The following is a 20206-nucleotide window of genomic DNA, read 5'->3' as shown; positions in this document are numbered from 1 at the left end:
CTTGAATTTTAACACTTTGCATATAAGTTACCGATCTTTGACGTTTGTATTTTACTATTAAAGCAAGAGAATGAATTAATCAAAACATGCTAAAACCTTTATACGATGTAATAAAATGGCTCATTTTTTCTTTTTCTGGCTAATCCAGGGCTCCATAAGTCTTAGTTTTTAATTAACCAGGAAATTCCTTCCACCAAAAGCTGTGTATTCTTTTACTGGATAGCCCCCCCACCCCTCAAGTGCTATCTAAATCCCCTTCAGTTATATAAGACTCTATAGCTTTGTATGCCTGCATGTGTGCATGCTGGCACAGTGTTTTTGCTTTCAAAGAAAGAAGGCTTTTTGATCTGCCTCAGTCTCACAATTCATCATTATAGCTAATATCACATACAGACGCACACACACATAAAGCATGCAAACATACACATACAACTGCCTACCAGCAAGCTGCTTGCCCATGTTCTCCAGCTCTTTAGAAAAGAGGGAGTCACCCAGTAGCAGGCCCGTCTGCCCGACAGAGCTCCCACCTCTCACAGCCTTCAGATCAGCCTCCCAGACAGCCTGACGCTAGTTAGCAAGGAAAACAGAAAGAGAGAAAAAGTCACATTAGAAGAAAGACCCTTCAATTAACTCTTTATATAATTTTCAGCGTTTGCTGGAAATATCTAAGCCATATCTGCTGGGGGAAAAAAAGAGCCAATTATTATTTTACGAGCTCAAGAAAAACACAAGAAACCACAGCAAGTGTAGATGAAAGCATACATCATGGAGTGCACTGTGTTAACTGAGTGCAGGGTGCTAGACAGTCAGTAGTGGTTCAGAGCATTTTTGTGTAACTATCAGTAAATCTATAGGAGCGTGTATGCACACCAGTCTGCTGGCAGCGAGCCTGGCAGCAGCAAATCTTGCGCTGCCAGTTACGGAGCAATAAATCAGCCACTTTGAATAGTTTCCAGAGTTTTTTTTTAAATAGAGATGATCATATTCTAAAGCATATGAAATGAAAGAAATAAAAAGGCAGATTGGATCACTTATGTGTAGTTGCTGTGTTTGGCCTATTTTGCTCGTACCAATCATGGCCAAGTGTGTGATTTGGAAAGGGACCTGTTAGACAGTCTAAACTTTGCCAAGTTCTTTAATGGCAGCATGCTTAATCCTCCTATTTTTTTTCCTTTGATAGGACGCAAGTGGCCAGATGATCTGTTTCAGTGGACCGAGCGTACATGAGCTCCAAGCACAGGTGAACAATAAAACCTGTCAGCCGTAATTCCACCTCCTGTAAGTTTGGTTTACACTAGATAAGTTATGATACCTCTGATGCCAGCACTTACATCATTTGATGTGCTAAGCACTTAATGGGAGACAGAGCTGACTAGACAAAGTGCTGACACAGAGTGAGGTTTGGAGACATCTGGTGATATACATAGAGCGAGGCTTCCAGCAGTCTTTAAAGACAATCCTGGGATAATCCCTTCACAGCAAAACCCGAGCACACGGCTGCGCAATATCACTAAAACAGTGAAATAGTTCAAAATGAAAACATCTTGCTATAATTTTTATGATTTTTATTTTGAAGTGCGAGGTACTTGATCCTATGCACGACAGACTATGAACATAAAACACAAGCCACAAAGTCCAACTTTAATAGAACAAATGTCAGAACACCTGTGACCACTGGAACCAAACCGATTCCACATGAAATCCTAGTTGAGGATAATTGCTTGAACAAGGTTATAAAAGAACACCTGTGAACACACACTTTCCTCCTGGGTTATATCTAATGCAACATAGCTGAGTGTGGTAAAAAATAAACAGTGTGAATGGGAGTGTAGGAAGAGCAGTGTTACCAGTAACGGAAGATGGAGTTGGTGACCTCACACAAACCTCCTATTTGGAAAAAAGACAAGCAAATGCTTTTGATTCGGCGAGAAGAATATCTGGGGGTGTCGGCCGCCGCGACGGACACTGGATAAAGTCAACCTCAAAAAAGCCATTACTCATAAAACTGCAAGATTTAACTTGGCCGAAGGATAAGAAAAGAAGCCTGATGAAGTGCAGAACACGCTTTGGTCAGTTACAACCAAAATAAATTTGTGTGGATCTGATGGTTTCCAGCATGTCTGGTGTGAACCTGGCCAATAACACCACAGAGGAGTGCATGAAACAAGGATGTGTGAGTGTAATGTTATGGGACTGCGTGAATGTCAAAGGTGCATGGACGGTCAGGGCAACTGAATACTAAATGGTGTTTTCATTCAGGGCAGCCACAAGAAGCTCGAGAGGAAAGGAATTTTACAACACGACGGTGTTCACAAACGCACAGGGGACAAGGATCTTTACGGGGAAAACTATGAGCTGGATAAGCGTGTCCTCTCACTAAAATCAAACAGATCCTTTGGAGATCTTCAGTGATAAAACCTCTGCAGCAAAGAGCGACTGAGAAGAACTGTGTGAATAATGAAGGAGTGAAAAACTGGCAACCATCAAACATAAAGGTGGGCAGACAAAATAGCCTTTTTAAAAATAAAAATAAAAAGAAGAAGAAGAAGAAAATTAAAAAAAATTCACTGATCAGATTTTTGGCATTGGGATTGTCCTTTTGGGTTAAGAGGTGTAGTTCTTAACACATTCGTCTTGCAAAAGAAAAATCCCCTGTCTGGAACACAAACTCAGGGGGTCGGCATACTCCTAATGCAGGTCCCATGCCCGGATAAATGGGAAGGGTGCATCATGAAGGTTATCTGTTGTAAAATCTGTGCAAAATCAGAAATATAAAAATATGCAGATCCATGGGCTGTGGCGACCTGCTAGGTAACAAGCAGCCAAAAATCCCAGTATATGCACAGGAAGGAATACACTCTATTATAACAAGACTCTCTTAACATTTTAGTATTCTTGCACAAAGGGGAGGTTAACTCAGTTTGTTCTACAGTAACAAGTTAAGCTCCCCTCAAAGAGGACTGCAATGCTTAAAGAGTAGGTGTAGTGAAAAACAAGGGAAGCTGCTATCCTCTGATAAATGACAGAAGATCATTCCCAGGATCTATGGCATTGATCTTCATGCCTGTCAGATACATAAGGCCTTCTGTGGTCGTAGAACCACAACACCCAAGCCAATCTTTAATTACAGTCCTCATAAAGCAGCAAGGCGGGTTGAGTGCTACAAGTGAATCCCCTCCCCAGCTTTATTTCTTTCTCATTGGTGGTATCTCCCTAAATCCAACAGCATGACATCACACTGTCCTCCTCTTGCCTTTTATACTCAGCTCTGGCAAACAAGGCCACCAACAGATTCCCAATTTTAAGTGGACTTTACGTCATTACATTTTAAAGCCCCGGTGCTTCGGATATCCAGAGTCCAAGTTGATTATATCAAAGATCAAATTTATCGTAGTGCCTTATTAAAGAGCTCGGTTTTATAAAAGCTTTTGATATACAATAGATCATCTATTATTAGCAACATCTACAACGCAACATCTGCATTGAGTTCTAAAGCTCTGCTGTAATCAGGACCATATATCCTGGAGACAGCAGACTGGAGGCCGAGGCTGATGGGACTCCACAGTCCCAAAGACCAGGAAAACCAAGCAAGCCTGTAAGAAATTCACCTCATCAGACAAGATCAATAAACAAACAGACAGTGCAATGAAAATATGACTGTTATTTCATTGGGTTTAGTGACATCATACTAACAAAGTCACCTGGATGTAATCGTGTATCAATATGGCATATTTGAAAATCATGTACAAAACAAAAATGCTACACAGGAGATGTTGGGGCACAAAATGGACTTGATTACACGGTGAGACGATACAACAGAATGATGGAGAGTGGTTTCATTTAGCCATGGTTTAGAGCATCTATTGTTCTTATAACAAACAGTGCACGACGTGCGATATTTTAATCCTAGCGGCCGAAAAGACAGGAAGGAATGGCTTTTCATTTGCCAAATAAAAAGTGATTTTGCAATGACTTATAGTGTATTAATGTCAGTGGTGCAAAACTGGTATGATCTCCCTCCCACGATGATAAAACTAAAGAAAGCTTAAAGAGAAAAGGGGAAACCCTTCTGGTAAAACTTCTGGCTAACTAACAAACATGGGTCTTGTTTCTTACAAAATTGATTCCATGTTGAGAGCAAACAAGACAGAAAGAGAGAGGATAGACGTCTAGAGTCAAATATTTTATAGCCTGCATGTGTGGAGCTATACGTGTGTGGTCAGCAGTAATAATCACCGCAATCTGGGGTTTGGTCCAACATGGCCCCTCCACACAACAAGGACTGCCGGGGGTGTGTGCATGCAGTCACAGGGGTTTGAGCGTACTGCTGGCTTTGCGAGCACAACTGATGGACTCTTGTTGTGGTCAGGCCTGGGTTGCATAGGGACTAATATACACAAAACACACACAGGACCTTGCACCAAGACACTCTATTTGATCATCTCTCATTTCAGCTTATTATTTGAGGCTTTTAACTGCTTCACTTGAAGTATTGGGGCTCCTTTGAGTTATAAATGCTCTGGCTGATAGGATTTGCTATTACGAGTGTTTGGGGTGTTTAGTGTACGTCACTACCACAGTACCTTTAGTGGACTGCACTAAAGGTACTGCAGTTCTCCTTAAACACAAGTGGATCACTCCATATAAAATCTACTAAATTTGAAGTCAAATGTTTCCACCAAACCACCTTAGAATCAGCTTTTCTTTTTTTTGGTGCAATAACTTTACTATGTTTAAGAAGTAAAACAAAAGTTTATCTTCATGATATAGCTTTGAGCTTTAATCATCAGGAGATATATCATAGTTCTTTCTGTGTCATAAAAAGCTGAAGCTGACTGATTTATTTGCAGGCTGATTTTGTCGGCTGCCATCTGCTACTTGATGACATATGAATGAATGAATATGAATGGCTCTGGTTAGCACTGTTGCTGCACAGCAAGAAATTCCTGAGTTCAATTCCACCATCAGGCCGAGGTCTTTCTGTGTGGAGTTTGCATGTTCTCCCCGTGTTTGCGTGGGTTCTTCCCACAGTCCAAAGACATGCAGTTAGTGGGGATAGGTTAATTGATCAATCTAAATTGCCCATAGGTGTGAAAGGTTGTCTCTTTCTTTGTGTTAGCCCTGTGACAGACTGGCGACCTGTCTAGGGTGTACCCTGCCTCTCGCCCTATGACAGCTGGGACAGGCTCCAGCGCCTCCCACGACCCTGAAAAGGATAAGCAGAAGCGAATGGATGGATGGATGAAGTATTAGCGTTTATGAAAGCTGATTAATGAGACGTAAAAATTAAAGAAGAGACAGGAGAAACAACCATGTTATGGGTGTTGGCATTACACAGTTTGGCCACCAGAGGGCACTTTGTTACCTGTTCGCAAGACACGCACGTGGAACGCCACAAAGACAACCGACTGATCCGAGAATAGTTGGGCAGAGGGTAAAGAAGTACATAAAGAACTACACATGAGATTTTTAGTAAAATGTATTTGTCTTGTATGTCTGAGAGAAAAAAAATATCAGCAGTCATAGAGGAATTCCAGATTTTTTAAATCGCCAAATATCGGTATTTATCTAAAAAAATCTATATCAGTCAAGCTGTAATAACAATTTTGTTACATAGTCATGTTTTAGCACTTGCAAAATGGCATGTCTGTGAAATAAAGAAACATCTTTAAAATTCCTGCCACACACAGGCCGGGATCACCGAGGGTGTCAGGTTTAGTCTAGTGATTAAAGGCCAAAAAGCTGTTACAAGCTCATAGCGCAATAAAGCAGCAACCTACAAAACAGCCCTCTTCTTTTCACCCTTTTCTTTGCTAACATGAAGTTTTGGATCAGTCACATCCTTTGCTACTTCAGCAGCAGCAGGAGATAACCACCGACTTTAGCCTTGTCTGTACCTCGTTTCCTTCATACTCGTTTTTAATTTTGAAAAAGCTTCCTTGGTTATAACTATCAACGATCGAGCTCCTGCCAGAAGCCAACAATGAGGAGCTTGGCCTGAGCTCTCTCTGCAGTGCGCTCGCACAAAAAACTGTGTGCCAGGTGGTGTAAAGTAGACCTGCTGCATGAAAGACACTCTGCGGACCCTTATTTGGTGTGAGATTAATCTGGGCATAGTGAGAGCTGACATACAGACTTAAAACGGGTATCACATGCCAAAAGAAACTCAGCATAAAGTGAAGCATGACATTTTTCTCTCTGTGAATTTTCATCTCGAGCCTCATGAACCCTTTATGTCATCGGGCCTCAGGGTTGAAGCTCTGGTAAGCCAGTGCATTAAATACTGACGAGTACCCAGCCAGTCCTGTGTTTTTTATAGAATCAGGTGTAGTGATGCGTCAGTGCTGTACAGCTGAAAAGTCTTGTGTATTCTGGGGAATTATCTGAAGTGGAAAGAAACAAAAAGAGGGTCATATATTCTGTCATATCTTTACATGGATTAATCAGCTAAGCTTAACACTAAGAAAATGAATTTATTACAGGTTTTCTAAATAACTCACTTTGCTTTTGCAGCCCCATCTAAGTTGCATGGCTGTGGGAGAATATGGGATGTGAGAGTTAGCACTCACACTTTTAATGAATTCCTGTTGTTTTGGCTTATAGCAGAATCACCTAATGGATTTTATGGACTTGCATACAGAGCTCAGAGGCTCACTCATCCAACCACAGCCAAAAGCAGACAGGATATTGACAATAACACAGTTAGGCTTTTACTCAAGTGCTCCAAAGACCGACTTTATGACACACTGCCTGTTCTTAAATCAGAGAAAAACAACGAGTGTCAATAGAAGTGCAAATGAGATGAGTCTTTACAAGAGTCTGCGGGAAAAAATATATTTTTACTGCACTGTACTTCAAAATTTAGCTGAAGCCTTAGAATCAGTGTGCCATAACACAAAAGATTAGTTTTTGTATGTGTGACATCTTGGAGTTCATTTCCCAAAACTTTAAAAAAGAAAATGTTAAAGATGTGAAAGTGCTTCAACGTGTTAGCCTGCAACAGACTCTCCAGGATGTACACTGCTTCTTGTCCTATGATGTTGGGCGAGGTTTCAGCATCTCCCATGACTCTACACTGGGAAAATGGAGGAAAAATAGATAGATGGATCTATTACAAGAAATTTCCTAACAGAAATCTCTCCATCATTGTAAGCGAAAATCATTTTAGTGCACAGGCAAATAAAGAAAAACAAAAAATCCTGTAAATCCAAAACAAAGCTTTTGGCAGATTACACCAGCACTTGCCTTGTGTGGCTACGCTGTGCGATTTGCTCAGATGACAACCATACATGCGTGTCTGTGGAGGTGTGGGGAGCAGACTGTTGCCAAATATAAAAAGCCATACAGCCAAGATTCCTTCGGAAACAGAAATAAACCCTCATAACGGTTCTGCTTCGCATCTCTCACACACACAGCACTGCATCACACTAATTATCTTATTTCCAGCATACAAGTGAGCAGTTTCCCTTGGCATATTTTACGATGGTAACACCCATACCACTCAGAGCAAATCTGATTAACACATATCACTTAAGAGTTACAAAGGAAAGTGGGAGAATTTTGGGGGGAATTTACACCTGGCTATTGCTTTAGGAAAGAATTTGTCTTTATGGGGCAATTATCACCTAAAGGGAGCTGGCAGAGGTAGGAGACTAATAATGATAACCGTTAAGAGTGTTTACTTTCCAACATCTCCAGGGCATTTACTGCCCAAACCAGGGCTTGTCTACAATACAGGGCTCTACTTTATTTATGGACAGTTGTAAATGCTAATAATAAAATATGACTTCAAACTTTTAAAAGTTGCAAAAAAAAAGTAAAGAAAAATGCAATGACCACTGCGACAAGAGAGGAAGCACCAAGACACTTTTCTACCAGCGTAATGAAATCTTATGTCTTTACTCTGTGCGAAGACATAAGATTTCATTACACTTTCATTCATTACTTTATTCGAGTTATTTGTACTCCTACCCCCACCTCCCGCCGAATAAACCATAAAAGAAAAAAAAAATTTCCACACTGCTTAGTCATTTTACTCCACAAGCCCCTGGACGACTAGCTGAACTTACAAGCTATTACAAATTGCATTTGCCTTTCGAAGAGGGCCAAATATAAGCAATTAAGCACAAAACAAGCACGGTTACTTGCAGCACTATAGGTTACAGGAGATATTTGCACTTGCAGAGTCCATATGGGACCTATTAGCACACTGTTCTCTAAGTTGCCAGACAAGGCTTAACCTGTGAAGATTGCGGTGTAGCGGCAGGATGGAGTGTCTAATCCCTTGTTGCGCACAGCTACAAACTAGTGGTTAAATGTGGATGTGAAGGTCATTGGAAAGGAGAAATAAAAGGCACAGGCTAAATTGATCGACTTAACTCTTCCAGATTTATTAAAACTCTGTTACTCTGTGTTGGTTGCGGTCAAGCCTCAGCTTTTCGGTTCTAAATCCTTCTGTGCGTTGTGTCAAAGAAAACACTTGTAAAATGCTGGGGATTAGTGTGACTGGCATGTTAAGGTCCAAATGTCTACAGTTTCAGGTTGGAGGCTATTGTATTTGGCTAAATCCGTCAGAGCTCCGACTACTTTAGTCCTTCAGTTTCTAAAGGTCTGCTCCCAGTTAGTCTGGAGCCTCTCTGCATCTGCTCCACACACGGAGCACTGCACTGACTCCTTTCGTTCTTAAAAAAAAGCAGTAAAAAGCCTTGTCTAACACTTAGATTGGGCAATTATATTTTTTAAAAAAAAGGTATTGGCTTTTCGGAGAGGTAATTATACAAAGGTACCGGCGTCTTAGCTGAATGCTTTATTAACAGCATGTGCCTTTGACTGAGTCTGGTGTGCGCCACGTAAGGCCACTATAGATTTCTTCCCTGAAGCGTCTGAGGTTTATCACGCCACTTTGCTATTCAACAAACCTTTGTGTACCTACTGTAACCCAGAAATATTTAGATCCATTATCAAACCCATCTAAATCTCCTGCGGCTGTTACGTCGCTCGATATTCTTTTCGTGTATTCCTTTCAAACTGCACACAAGAGCTGTGAAAGGCAAGCAAAGTGATGCAGGGAGAGTTTTAATTGGGGCTGTTTAGCGCTATCAGCTGTTGTGTAAGCTGAAATCCCCACATGAAGATGGATCACTTTTACTCGGGCCTTGTTCTGTTAACGAGGGGCTCGAGGTGGTTTTGAGACAATAGCAGTCGAGGAGGAGAGAGCGACGAGGTAATTGATGGTTGTAAAGCGATCTTAATTGTTTGGTGATGGATGTAGGGAGGACACTTACAGAGCCTGACATCTGAGATAAGGTGTCGCATTCCTGGAGTCGTCCCGCCACTGTGTCCAACCCGGGCAAAGGAGCTGCTCCAGACGATACGCACAAACGAGGGAAAAAGGAAGGATAAAGCAGAATGAAACGGCATAAAGATTTTATATATTAAGTATGAACTGCAACTTACAAGATATATCAGGTACAGCTTGTTCAGATATGTGTGGCCTATGCTCCTCTTCTGATCTGCTGTCTGATAGTGTGTCTCCCTGCAACCTGGAAAACAACACACAACATAAACTTGCACTGCAGCGCATGTTTGGACATTGAAAGTCAGATAACAAAAAAACAAGCCAGCCTCAATCAGTCTGAGGTGATGATACAATGAGGAAATGTTTAGCGAAACGTTCGGCGAAATCTGGATCGGCACGGAGGTCGGTTTCAGGTCACAAACTTTTTTGTTTTTGCTGAAATTAAATATGAATAATAATGAAGAAACAACAGTAATGCACGAATAGACGATGTGTACACAGGCAGCAGCACCTCCACTATCCCTATGCTTATAAAAACATAAAACTGAAGATGAAGAAGAAAAAATAAAAACCCGCACGCAGCTACTATTTTTCCCTGACATCATTCAGTTACTGTTTTTTATCAGAATGTGTTCCAAGCCCCTATTGCTTTTTTTTTTAAGATAACACCGTGGACTGAAAGGGAAGTGGGTCTGACAGATTTGGCTGTCTTAAGGTAGCAAAAGATTTGGGCTGCCCAGAGATAGTGAAGTAAACTGCAAATGAAAGACAAACAGCCTTTTCTCGTTTCACCTTTCAGCAAGAAGAGAAAAATGCTATTTAAATGCATTTATGCTCTTCTAAATTGCTCTATACACTCACTATAGCTGTAACTGTAAATCACATCATATGTCAAATTTGTGCACGCACCACGTTGGCATCAAATTCTTTATACCTCATGCTGTTTCCATGTCATGAGAGCAACCATTAGCAGAAGAGAAAGGAAAGCAATCCCTATGCCTTTATGGCACAGCTGCATTCCCAGCTGCAGGGCCTCCTTGTTTCTACCTCTACATCGAGACTAAAGGCACAGCGCAACTTCTTAAAGTGGATTCTATTTCTTTCCTTCTTTAGACATCCCTCTCCTTGTCTCCCCCCCTCTTTAATGGTCTTTATAAGACCATTAAAAGTACCCAAGATGACTATCAAAAGGCCTTCCCATTCTCTGAACAAAAGCTACTCATAGCCGCAAGTCTTGACTACAATTCCCCTAGTGCATTCCTGATATGAAAGCAATTAATTTAATGAGAACGACAAGTCCAAAAGAAGTTTGTGGAAATCTATCCATTTCCTTAAAACCGCACTGCCAGCTACTTCAGAGCAGGCCTAAGATCTGGGATGCGTTTGCACACAGGAGATTTTGTGGCGGGAGTACATGCTCTTTAAATGAACTGTTCAGGCCAATAAGGGAGGTGGATGAAATGTTGGTGTGACCACAGTTATAGCCCAAAAGGCAGAAACGTGGCCACAACACACAGGCCACACAGCATTTTGCACTTCAACCAACCAGCAGAGAGCCACTGGAAGCTGCATGTTTTCAGACCTGCCACTGCTGGTTAAGAGGCACACTGGCTGACTGGAGCATTTGGTGGTGTGGCCAGTGTCTGGACAGAAGGGACGGAAAAGGACGTTGGCAAGGGAAGGTGTCTTAGAAGTCAGGGATCGGTTTCAATACGGGGTCAGTGAGTTCAAAGAGAAACGCGATCCTGCAATGCAAAGTTGACATTTTGTTCTTATTATGGTGCCCAAATGGGAACGGAGTTATCGCCTTCACACTGTGGGTGTGAAATTAGGTGTCACTATTTCCTGGTTTGGGGTAGTGCATGGTAGAGCCAAGTGGTTCGGTCTCATTTGCGCAGACTGATAGACCTCACTGACCTGTAAAAAAAACACAAGGGAAGCTGGATTCGAATGTGTCTGACTGAGGGATGACGGGTATGTGAGGAATGCTTATCCAGCTTGGGCCAGTGTTCACAGTTCCCTGCTGAGCCAAGCAAGCCTCTGGTATCTTTGTGTGAGTTATAAAATATTGCAAAGATTCCCCTCAGTCATGTCAATATTAAAATGAACTAACATGAGCAGTACTGCAAGGTCACATCTCTCACATCTCTACAAGTCTCACTGATGCTGAAGGACAGATGCACGTGTTAGTTTTCTGAAGAACAATTTTAAAGCTTCAGCGAATCTCATCAAGGTAAAAGTAGACAGTTTGAAACCTGTGTCCAGGCTGCCTTATGTGTGCATCCATGAATACCTGAGTCTGTGCACGTATGAACTTCTGCACAACCCTAATTTGAGAAATCTGTCTTCTCAAAACAGCACAAAGGGCAAGCCATGCGTGCAGCACTTTTCCAGCTTACTGATCTGTTTATGGCCCTTAGACTACTCAAAAATGACTTTGAAAGACCACAGCTCCTTTGCCAATAAAACTTGGGAAAGATTCGGTGGTCAGGTTAAAGAGGACAAAACAAGAATTTGGCCTCAGCCGAAAGGATAAAGGAAGACAGAGAAAGGGAACAGATGTTTGACATTTCAGTAACAAAAAAAAACCTTCACAAGAGCCAAAAATGACTCCAGATACAGATGCTGCTTTGCTTTGCCACTAATTCCACCATGGGACAAAAGGTATAAACAACTCGCTTAAAACCATCAAGTCGATAAACTGCCAACAAAAATCCAGCGATAGCCTTCATCCTCCTGCACAAACCTTTGACAACAACCCGCAGCCTGCGTGTGGAACGAAATTGATAAGCTGCATGAATGAAAGAAGAGTTTGAAACAAACAAATTCCAGACCCCAACCAGTGGAGGCTGTGCAGGCAGATTTGTGCCTGGCGTCTCATCAAGAAGATACCGTTTATCTTTGACTGGCATCAAGGAAGAGTTTTGCCCACACCTGCCTACGGTATCACACCCAAAACTCAGAAATCTGAGCACCAGACTGACGATGTGAATCTGAGGGAAACAGGAAATGTGTCTGAGGAGAAAAACTGTGATAACAAGAGAGAGGGTGATAATGGAGACAATTATCCTCGCTAGAGCTGATTTGTGAAAACAAGCAACACTGGAATGGACTTCAGATATGATATTATTCTCTGCTACCTCTGATACAAATGCAGAGACAGGAAATGGAGGGTAAGAAAAGGATAAGAAAGAAGTGTTGGATGTTTGAAAGAAAAAAATGGATGCAGCAGGCGCTACGGTATAGTTTTGACAAATGAACTGTAGAGGAAAATTTACAGAAATTGTTTAGCATTTCAGTTGGGAGATGAATTTGTTTCAGTTCTTGCTGAGACTTTGATGAGGAGATTATCTAGTGAAAAAAACAGTAAGTGTGGCTTTGCGTGGGGTTAAGAGCTGAGCAATTTCCTGGATTTGGGCAATAATTTAACATAATCCTGGAAAAACAGCTATTTGTCACCTATTTACTGCCTCCAGTCTTTAAGCTAAGATAAGCAGTTATCGCAACAGCATTAATCTATTTACCTAACTACTAGAAAGAACAAGTCTTCTCAACTGGTTATACTTTCTTAAGGAAAGCTGTTTTATATTATTACAAAACTCAAAAAATGTTGTAAATAACACTAGAGACAGACGAGGAGTGGAGAGAGAGTGGATCCAAAGGCAGACTCTGGAGACGGACAGGAACTAAAAGCGAGCCTTTATTTACGGCTCTATGAAAGGCAAACAAAAAGCAAAAGGGAGACAAAGAGTAAACCAACAAAAACCTAAACTGGGAAAACAACTAAATACTAAGTGCATGGCACATGAAGACCTGAAACCTGAGACATGAAAAACCTGAGACTTGTAAACATGGGGGAAGATGAGCAGGGTGGCTGAACAAACAATTCAACAACAGGCAGAGGAAGACAGAGGACTAAATACACAGTGGATAACGAGACGGTGGGAAACAGGAAGGAAACACAGCCTGAACTAATCAGACGCAAAGACACGCAAAACTGAACACGCTGAACCCTGGACAAGGGACTATCAAAATAAAACATGAAACATGAAACATACACTAAGACACGGACTAGACAGTGGAACCAGGGAAGACAGACATGGGAACATGACCGACTGGGGAGACAGAAAGAGAGCACACAAAACAGACACAGGAGAAACATAAAGACAAGGATGTTTAGGTGTGAGACACAGTAACAAAACCCTAAAAACTAGAATGTATAAATATAACCAAAGCAGAAAATAACTAAGAGAACTAGAAATACAAATGGAAAAGCAAGGAAACTGAACCATGAATAACACTAAATCAAAGAATATTAATTAACCAGCAACACAAACACAGACCCAGGACCATGTCGTACCAATACCAATGCCGCACCTTATGTACGGGAGAGCAGTGTGTCATGATTTATGAGATGAAGTTTTTTTCCATAGTTCATGTTTGAGGTATATTTCTTTCATCCAAGGCAATTATTTTACACATTCAGCAGGCTATGTACTGAACTTAGAGGATAGAAACAAAGTATCAATCCTATCATTTATCATTAGTCATAAATAATCTATCATTGTAAAATTCATCAGCCTATTCTTTTTCTAAGAAAAGGTTAATCCATGAAAAAAATTTCCAAAAACACGTGACTTCATGCAGAGGTGTATACTACTCCTTTCACCAACCCCTACAGTCTGGCTTTTTTGGTTCTATTAAATGAAGTTGCAAGCTGAAAAAAATGAAATGTCTGTTTTTCAAACGAACTATTCTGATGTATTATAATGATTGTGTTGTTCTTTTGCTCAGTTGTGCCCTTGAGCCTCGCTTTTTCTTTCAGTTCTAAGGAGAACCAGTTTGATTTGGTCTTGTAATAGAGTAGTACACATCGTAGCTTAAAATCTTTACTTGTCTGACAGCTCCCACAGGGAACACCGTTCATCCCTGCTACCAGAAAAAAACGTTTTATGGAGCGGCATTTTGAGACTGTAATGGAATCTACAAACGATCCAGACACTTGACTAGCTCCATGCTGACATGCGAAACAAATGCAAACGGAGAACGATGAAGACGATTAAATGCTTTTAAAAACATATTCATGTTATTAACCACTGCATGTGTGAAGATGTTTGTGAAAGGTTTGTTGAGAAGACAGAGTACATACAGACATATATACACACATATTAGTACTAATGTTTTATAGAGGTAAAAACACAGACGTTTCAAACTTTGGGGCAGAACTGTGCGTATATTCTCCGTCCACTGTGCCAGAAAAGAGAAGGTAGAAACATTTACCTGGCACACCTAGAGCAGATGTTGAGTGTAACTTTGGCCTGTGGTTCAGGCTGATAGGAGCTGCGTCCTTGGCTGAACTTACTGCCGGATAGAACCAGCCCTGTCACACCCTCCATCCGCAGGTCATCCAGGTCCTCTGGGAGCAGAGAGGGAGTAACACAGAGAAACAGCAACAGGGAAAGGAAAGCAAAGAAAATGGAGTGAAAACAAGAGACAGAAAGGACAGTTATTAATCATACTTTGGTATCTCCCTCCACTAACGATCCCCTGTGATGACAGTCTGCTAAGAGCCAAACGAGCAAGCAAGCACATCACAGTAAATAGACACTCGGCTTAGCCCTGCTGCTGTGCTGCTTCACACACACTCCATAGGCATGGATCCACAAAAAAGTGCAGAATCATAAAGTTCACATGAATAACACTTTGTTATGAGGAATGATTTTAACAAGGTGATGACAGGACCGCATTATTCCTGCACAGAAACAGGAAGGTTAACAAGCTGAACTGGACAAAGAACAATATGGAGAAAAAACGAGTGGTAAGATGGAAGGAAAGGGTGATGGAGAGGTGGAAAACTGGGTTTTGTCTGATCTCTTACTGTGTCCTGAAGAGCAAACAGTTGCAGAGCACACACACACATAGACTTTCTCCCCTCTGTCTCTAAAGAAGTATATAAGACACAGAGCGCACTACAAATGTCTTTAATAGACAGAGGACAAACACCACAGAGGAATAAATCACACCAGTAACATGATTTATGAAAAAAAACAGTGGTGATGTTGAATAGTTACAGACTTTAAACTGTCCATTAATACAATTCTAGTATCAAAGGGGAGAGTCTGAATCAGCCAGTCCATTTTGGTTTTGAGTGCATCCCCAAGAGATAAAACATACTGCAGTATTTTCCGTGTCACGGTCCTTTCCGTGAGAACGAATAGCGTGCGGGTGTTTTGGCGTCTTCCTCTCTGAAATGTGCTGTTCAAGTTTTTTAAATGTTTAAATCAACATTTTGAACGGTCACCATAACAATATTTCTCCCATTTTTCTCAGCCCAGATGAATATCTGAGCTTTGCCAATTGGGGTGAGGGGGCGGAGGTCACCTTCAGGCCAGACAGTGTACTCGAGCTTCTCGCTGCCATTGTTTCTGCTCGTATACACGTAGCACAGTACGTGCCTGACTGTCTGCGTATCTGTGTGTCTAGTTACTTGAAACCAACAGTGATACTTTTCATTTTGCGATTACATTACCTGGCCCCTGGTTGAGGGGGGGGGGGGGGGGGGGGGGGGAGAAATAATGGGCCTCACACCTTGAAAGAGGAGAATGCATGACTAATCACCTGGATTAGATTGGATGACACTTGCTCATGAGAACTCTCTCGCTCCATCCATCAGCGCGGCACAAAGCCAGAAAATCTCATCTGTCTCTTCTCCCCTTTGTGTGAAATCATTGCAACAAGATGGCTAAAAGTCATCCTTCGGTCGTATTTGTTATCCACCTATCCTGACCTGCTACGTAAAAGAAAGTCAGGACAGATGGCAGTTAATAGATTTTTAGTGTTATGTCACAAACAACTGCCTCTAGCTACATTTTAAAAAGGAATGAAAAGTATTCAGAGCATCACCTTTCACAAAACAATTCCTAGAAACATTCCCACTGTCAACTACATGCCTGATCTGCACTTCTGCAGCTTTTTTTTTCAACTTTAATTGTAGTTATGCACTGGGGTTGCTGTCTGTGACATCCTGTAGTCAGAAAGCCTTGTTATGAAGGATGCCCCTCAAGAAATATTACATGCACAGTTTGTTGTTAAAGAGGAATAGTCATACTCCTGGGAGAAAAGATCAAACTTAACCTGACTGTCATTCACTGTATCATTTTAGTTACTTACAGTTAGTCCAAATGCTGTAAAATGTATTCAGAGTAGAGTTATTTGCACGTATTTTGCAGATCTTTTCAAACTGTTGAATTTTGACACCATTTCAAATTAAATATTGAAATACTGGCTAAATAACACTAAAATAAAGAGGGATTGAATTCTGGCATGTTAAGCCATTTGTATTCCTGCATTTGTCTGCGAGTGACTAAAAGGGAAAAGGTGATACTGTGAATATTCATTTCAATTTTTAAACCTGTTTTGTCGTTTTGAATTGCACTCTGATATTAGCCAACAATGCATGTATTAGCGTGCCACAGCACTACATTGTTACAGCCTCAGTGGCCATAGTTAGTCCTGTTAAGAGCTGGTTAAAACAAAGCATTTCTTTAGCACACAAAAATACATATTTATATCCACAGAAACGCTACTGAAATCACACAGATCAACTGCCTCCACCTCACCCTATCCCTCTGCATCTCCTCCTTCATTACATCCATGAGTTTCCTTTGAGATTTTCCTCTTCTCCTGTCTGGCAGCTCCACATTTAGCATCCTTTGTCCACTTCGTCCACTATCCCTCCTCTGCACATGCCAGCTTTGACTGTCTAACTGTATAACCAGTAGCCTTTATGAGCTCTCTTTTATTGGTTTGTTTATTCCCACTTGTTTGCCGTCATAAAAAGTAAATGTTTTCATGGTTTCAGAAATATGTAAAATACACAACCACATTCTCTTAAGAAGCAGAACTTATGTGTTGGTCGTGGCACAGAATGTGTTGAAAATATGTCCCAGCATCAAAGAAACAAAGCAATTTTAAAGTTACCTTGTCAGTAAAACCCTTGTCTAAAATTATGTTAAAATCTTTTGCAAAGTTTTTTGGTTTTCTTCTACATTTGATAATATGTTGCTCAATTCCACACTGCCAGAGAAAAAGGGCTGTTTTAGTGTTTAGTGAAGGACAGATAGGATACACTCCAGCGATACCCTTAAGCAGCGCAATATTAAATGTCCCATTCATCATGGAATGCATTGGAGGGGTGGGGACAAAGGGAGCCACCAGCAATTTGAGCAATTTTCTGGTCGTGGGAACTGCTCCGTTTTGGGTCTTCACTCTTTTCCTATTTTCTCTTCATCCATTCACACTTCCATCCGTTCTTTCGGCAACTGACTAACATGGCATGCCGGATTTTCTTTGGGTCACAGCCTGTGGTACAAATCATTAGCTGACACTTGGAAATATTCACTTGTGAGACTGCAGCTTTCATGAAACACTAAAAGAATAACAGGGACCAGTTCTGACCCTGAAAAATGAACATGACCTCGGTATGCACAGCTGCTTGTCACTTCAACTCCCATTTTGTCTTTTCAACTTGTTTCCTTCTGGTCAAAATAACATGACACAGTAAGGAAGCGAGACCTCTGCCTGAAGAAAGAGGACTCCAATCTCAGGCACTTAGTGGTTACTGAGATAAACGAAATTTTTGTCTGCATCTTACACACAAAAAAAACTGATTAAACTGCGGCTAAATGAAATGCAAGAGAAGCTCAAACATTCTGAAATGAGTCACCAAACCTGAACTTGACCTGCCAAAAGCACAGGAAACTAGCATATGCAGACAATATCAAGAACTGCAAATGGAAAGTAAAGAGTTTTTTAAAAAATTGAGTTTATGAGCATGTGCGTGCATGAAAGTGAAGCAGCAAAAATTGCTGACCTACTACAAAACTGAATCAGCGTGAAGACCTGCCGCTAGCTGCCCCGACTGTAGCTGTTCTATGGGTGCGCATTTTGGTGTCCTTATTAGCTCTCAGAAATAAACTGCATAAATGACAAAGATGGCTTTTAGAAAACAAACAGTTTTTTCGTGAGTTAAAGTTTTGTCTTGCCAGGAACAGGCTTTGAAGGAGGGTGTTTCCCTTCATCTGTGCAACAGCAGTCTGAACTGCATCCATGTCGGCCCTCACGCTGAATCCAACTTTCCGTGGAGAGAAGTGACAGATTTCTGTGTTGACACCATCCTATCTCTGAGGAAGGCCTGTGCATGGAGCGCTAAAATGATGAATTTGTATCCCGTGGGATAAGGTTTGGGTGTTAACATTATATATGAGTCCTTTTATAAGCTGGGCTTGAGGTCTGAATATGACAGCAGAAACTGTTTATTAGTCAGGAAAATTTGATTTTTTTCATCCCGCACGCAAACTCATAGAGTATGACACCAATTAATATTTAATTTGCAAAAGGACTTTTTGTGTTGGGACAAAAAAAAAATAGCATATGTCTGGAAACAATATATATGAAAACATTTAAAGTTGTATTTAACGGTAACAGCTGTTCTACACACAAATAAAAAAAAAGTGTTACATATACCACCTATACTGTTAACACAGAAATTCAAGTGACACTGAATGAATTATCATCAAGCCAACAAAAGTGCCAAAAACTGCAGTTCCTCTAATGGCCACATGAGGCTGTAACATTTTTACAGCCAGAATAGAAAATTTACTTTATCGTCTACAAATGATTTAATTGTTTACAACACTCATACAATGGGTGACTTTTTTAAAGACGCATCCATCCATCTATCTTCTAAAGCAATTATGCAAAGAAGCTGGATCCTTTCCCAGCTGTCTTAGGATGAGAGGAGGGGTACACTCTGGACAGGCTGCCAGTCTATTGTATTCGCTCTCACACTCACATCTACTGCACGACCAATATAGAATCATTTAAACTAACACCATACATGTCTTAGGACTCTGGGAGGAAGCTGGAGTATGTGGTAGAAGCCCTAACAGGCACACAAAGAACATGCAAACTCCAAGCAGAAAAGCACCAGTAACCCTTTGCTACCCATATGGAAAAGAAATAGTAAAAACTTATATGTGATTACTCATGAAAGTGGCCACTTTCATGAGTAAATCATATAAGGCTTACATGATTTACTCATGAAAGTGGCCACTTTCTCATTACTTTCATACATTGTTTTAGTAAGTATCCAAAACATACAAGTTTCATTATATAATTTTTCAAGGGATCTTATATCTTTTTTCACTCTTGTATGCTTTTCATACAAGTTTCACACAAGACAGATACAAACTTTATAAGATTTATATATATCTTTTCCATATGGGTAGGCTTCACCTCCGCTAATTAGAGTAACTGAACAGAGGACTCGCAGCTGTGTTTGTTTTGTTGGCACCTTCTGGAGCATTTTTAATGCAATTATCTGAAAAATAATATGCTTGCTGTGCATTACAGCATGCCCAACATGTTGGAATTATAGTACTTCATTAGACTGTTAATTAGCGCTAATTATCCTGTTTCCATGTCTGTGCACCACACCCCTTCAGTCTATGGATGCAGCTTGCTAACCTAGCTTGCTAGCGTTAGCTGATAACTTAGCATTTTAAACCAAAATAAGGTCAACAAGTTTTGTTTTAAATGACAAAATAACAATTGAATTTTTAAAATAACAATGTAATGCGTTACTGTACTAAATTCAGAAAGTACATTACAAGTATTTCATTACTTGCATTACATTAGATTAAGGTTCTTTTTTCTTCCTGTAGACTTTCATTACTGATTTCAGTTTTTGTGCTGGGAGGAGGAAAATGGTGGAGTGATCTATAGCTTTTGAGGAATGGAGACATTCCACCACAGACAGATATTACTTTTATTTTTATTTATTTTTTACTTTTATTTTTATTGCACAGAAGGACAAGATCGTGATGGTGAAACAACTGCATTATACTG

The 20206-nt window shown here is 40.7% G+C and overlaps 1 protein-coding gene across 1 annotated transcript in view; it reads right to left on the bottom strand.

Annotated features, from left to right (window-relative positions):
- cUnh8orf34 (chromosome Un C8orf34 homolog) overlaps positions 1 to 20206 on the bottom strand; it is a 120408-nt gene that overhangs the window by 65069 nt on the left and 35133 nt on the right. The window contains exons 8-11 of the mRNA XM_080864641.1: positions 14579 to 14714; positions 9457 to 9542; positions 9285 to 9358; positions 441 to 567 (exon numbers count right to left, since the gene is read on the bottom strand). Of these exons, the coding sequence (XP_080720767.1) occupies positions 441 to 567; positions 9285 to 9358; positions 9457 to 9542; positions 14579 to 14714 (423 nt within the window). The remainder of the gene's footprint in view (positions 1 to 440; positions 568 to 9284; positions 9359 to 9456; positions 9543 to 14578; positions 14715 to 20206) is intronic.

Source organism: Rhamphochromis sp. 'chilingali', assembly GCF_963969265.1.
Source record: "Rhamphochromis sp. 'chilingali' genome assembly, chromosome: 18".
Classification (NCBI taxonomy): Eukaryota; Metazoa; Chordata; class Actinopteri; order Cichliformes; family Cichlidae; genus Rhamphochromis; species Rhamphochromis sp. 'chilingali'.
Note: the sequence above shows the minus strand (reverse complement) of the source record. Positions and strands in the feature narration are given on the sequence as shown.